The sequence below is a fragment of the Pristiophorus japonicus genome, chromosome 19 (genome assembly GCF_044704955.1).
Source record: "Pristiophorus japonicus isolate sPriJap1 chromosome 19, sPriJap1.hap1, whole genome shotgun sequence".
Taxonomy (NCBI): Eukaryota; Metazoa; Chordata; class Chondrichthyes; family Pristiophoridae; genus Pristiophorus; species Pristiophorus japonicus.
This window is the reverse complement of record NC_091995.1, coordinates 30,788,910-30,792,572: the sequence shown is the minus strand read 5'-3', so window position 1 is coordinate 30,792,572 and position 3,663 is coordinate 30,788,910. Positions and strand designations below refer to the sequence as shown.

Below are 3,663 nucleotides of genomic sequence, written 5' to 3'. Positions count from 1 at the left end.
AGTTTAAATCATGGACTTGTGCCATGAGTACTTCTCCACTACATTTTAGTACTTCTATGGGCATTTGATCTGGTCTGAAAGCCTTGTTTTTTGTTTGAATTTCCCCAAATATTCAAAATGGATTCGATGGTATTATAAAAAATTAGAAACAATTAGATCCCAAATTAACTATTATATGAACAAATGACAATCTGAAAAATGAAATGCCAATTTCGTTTGGTGTAAGTGTGAAGATTTGGATTGGCGTGGGAAGCTTGCAAGAAAAGCGACCTTGTTTCAAGTGGCAATACTGTTGCTACCTGCTGATGATAAGCTAATGCAAGTATTTAAAGTGGAATCAGTGTGCCTTTTGCAGGATGGTATACAGCAGGAATTTTTGAACTATCTGATGATGTAAGTGAGGAGAAAAAAAAGGGATTGGATTTGGCAAATTATTGAAGCATCGAATTATCTCTAACTCGTTCGTGAGCTCGAAATGCTGGGAGATGCCATAGACACAGAGCTGGCGATTCCTGAGCCTGAAAGTGCCATCGGTAACCTTGTTTTTCGCAATCCACAATTAGTGTCCACAGAGCTAACTTTGCTCATTGATTTCGAAAGAAATTACTTAATGGTGTTTATTGGATTGCCTGTCCCTAATGAATACCCTTCTGTAACTTTGGTGACTCAACGGAGAATTTCTTCTTGTATAATTCAGGTCTGCTTTCAATGCGTTGCTTCAGTACATCAGCAAGAGCCTTGCTCCCAACCGTTGTTCCATTTCGTTTAAAATGGGTTTAGCAGACGGCACAGTGTTTTGCTATCCGATTCTTGCAATTATCGGCATTCCTGGTAAGTAAAGATGCGCAATTGTTAACTTTGGAAGGCCATTCTTTGAATGCATTGTTTTATTTTCCATTTCTACATGCTGTTTGTCTCCACATTTTGTTCCTTGATTGCCAAGTTTCTAGCGGCAGATTACTGAACAGAAGTCTCTCACTTTTCCTTATTTACTTTAACATGATAACTTTTGTGATATCATCGTCTTTACAATCGACCGTCTATCATCGGAAATGTGTTGTTCTCTGAATGTATAGTTCACAGGATATCGATAACATCGGCGAATTTAACACGCCTTTTCATAAGTTTTGCCCATCCAGATTCGGCAGGACGTTGCTCCAGACGGTCATCCACTTGAAGCTTTTGGAATTTTTTAGCATTGACAACATCACTTAACCGCTTCACTGCTGGTCAAAAGTCGATCCAGCTACTTTAATTATGGTAGCAGGTGGCAGGCCTTGACCTGACCTACTTTAATGTTACAACCATCGATGAAACTCAGCAACAAATGCACATTGACAAATATATGAAACGTCTGCAGTTTTCTCGCAGTGGGGTAACATGAGCCAAAGTGGCCAGGTGAGAACCCACCGGATCGGGTGGAACGCTGCTTCTACACCCGCACACTATTGCACTCCGGTGACTTTACTAAAGAGTAAAATCAAGCGAGGTGTAAAGCCAGCCTTATATCCAATTTTGTTGTGTTCCGAAGGACGGGTTAGATGAAGGTTGCCTCCGTGCTCCATCAGTGTTAACAAATGATGATCCATAAACGGAGTCTTAACCTGTTTTTTGTTCCAAGGGTTGAAACAACTGTTACCACTTTTGCAAGATATTTGTTTTCAAAACACCGATGTGTCCAATATATGGGACAATATTTACTGTCAGGGTCTCAGATTCTGACCCATAGATTGATTTAAACTAGGGTATTTTATAGCACAGTTGGAGGCCATTCGGCCCATCGTGTTGGTACTCGCTGGAAAAGAGCTATCCAGTCTAATCCCACTTTCCAGTTCTAGTTCCTTTGCCCTGTAGAAATGTAAATCAGAATGTCAAGTCTTTTTAAATGTGATGAGGGATTTCTGCCTCGACCACAATATGAGGCAATGAGTTCCAGACCTATACCACCCTCTGGTTGAAAAAGGTTCTCTAAAATACGCCTCTCATCCTTCTAAGATTGCAATTAATTCCTTTGCCCTGTTCATTGATCCATCCGATAAGGGAAATAGATCATTTCTATCCACTGTATCTTGGACCCTCATAAAGTTACACACCGCACTTCAATCTCTCCTCAGACTCCTCTGTTCTAAAGTAAACAATCCCAGCCGATCCTATCTTTACTCATAGCTAAACAATTTTGCAGTCGCAGCAACATCCTCCTCAATCTAAACCAGAACTTCTCTGGTGCAATCGCATCTTTCCTGCAATGTGGTTACCAGAACTGTACGCAGTAAGCCAATGCCTTAAAGCAGAAAGTAATTCAAGACAAACGCAGGATGGACCCTACACAGTGAGTGTGGGAGAGACGTGTAACACAGATGGAATCATGTAACAATCTCCCGGACTGGTAATTGCTAACCACACAATTCACCTGAGTGGTAATTTCAGACTGCTGATCTATTTCTTTGCTAACTGTCTTGTTTCCAATTTCTTGCAGTGAACCTGATGTCGGTTATCATCCTGTCCCGGGGAAAGTGCGGTCTCGCCAAAGGAATAACTCGTTACATGGTAACCATGGCCATAGCAGATCTAATGGTCTGTGTCTTTAATGTAACTATATATAGTATCTTTAGTTATCATTTCCCAGATTCATTCTTGAAGTACACCAATGTTTGTCGTTTTATTGCATTCATACAAGTATCCAGCGTCCAACTCTCTGTCTGGTCGACAGTATCGTTCACCTTTGACCGCTTCGTAACCATTTGTTGTCAGAAACTGAAATTAAAATATTGCACCGAAAGAACTGCCACTGTGGTTCTAACAATCGTGGGTGTGCTCAGCTTTTTGATAAACATTCCAGTTTATTTCCGTTATGAGCCCTCCTATATTGTTGGGGATATAGAGTGGGGCTGCCAGACAGTAATGGGTTATCGTTCTTCCCCTGCATGGATAGCTTACAACTGGATTGCGAATCTCTCAGTCCCAATAGTGCCATTCGCTTTGCTATTGCTGTTAAATTCCCTCACTGCCAAGTACATCTTAGTGGCCAGTAGAGCTCGCAGAGCCCTGAAGAGCCGCAGCAATGGGGAGTGCAGCAGTGATCCCGGGATGAAGAACCGAAGAACATCTATCATTCTGCTCTTCGCTATCTCGGGGTGCTTCATTGTATTGTGGACGCCAGTTGTGATAATTGAAATCTGTTTTAAGCTCACAGAAACGATTGCACAGAAAAGTCAAAAGTCGCTTTATTTGGCGATTAGAATCACGCTCTTGTTGATGTACGCCAGCTCTTGTACAAACACCTGCATTTATGCATTGATCCAGAGGAAATTCCGAGAGGAGATGATTAACATTTTGAAACATCCATTTTCTTTCATGATTAAATTATTTAAGGAATGAGAGTACTCGGATTCGATCAGATTTCATTGCCCATTAGCTCGATCACTCGATCATTTAGGTTCGCATGGACTGCAAACTTGGAAATTGTCATTTGCCTGGAACCTTCTTCACTATCCGCCGCATCCCTGGGAAAAGGGCTTCTGCGGGTGGAGAGTTGGGCTACTTACCCAGCGAATGATCATGAAATTCTGACACCTGACAGAAGCAGACAAAAACCCTGCTTTTACCAATGTAAGAGTTTATATGAATATATATTTTCTTCAATCATTTAAACAGTAAAACGCC

At 41.3% G+C, this 3,663-nt stretch overlaps 1 protein-coding gene across 1 annotated transcript; it reads left to right on the top strand.

Moving 5' to 3' along the window:
• The first annotated feature begins 2,520 nt into the window (after positions 1-2,520).
• On the top strand, positions 2,521-3,378 carry LOC139230158 (mu-type opioid receptor-like). The gene has a single exon (XM_070861999.1). The coding sequence runs from the start codon at positions 2,545-2,547 to the stop codon at positions 3,376-3,378; it is 834 nt and encodes a 277-aa protein (XP_070718100.1). The 5' UTR covers positions 2,521-2,544.
• The last annotated feature ends 285 nt before the right edge of the window (positions 3,379-3,663 follow it).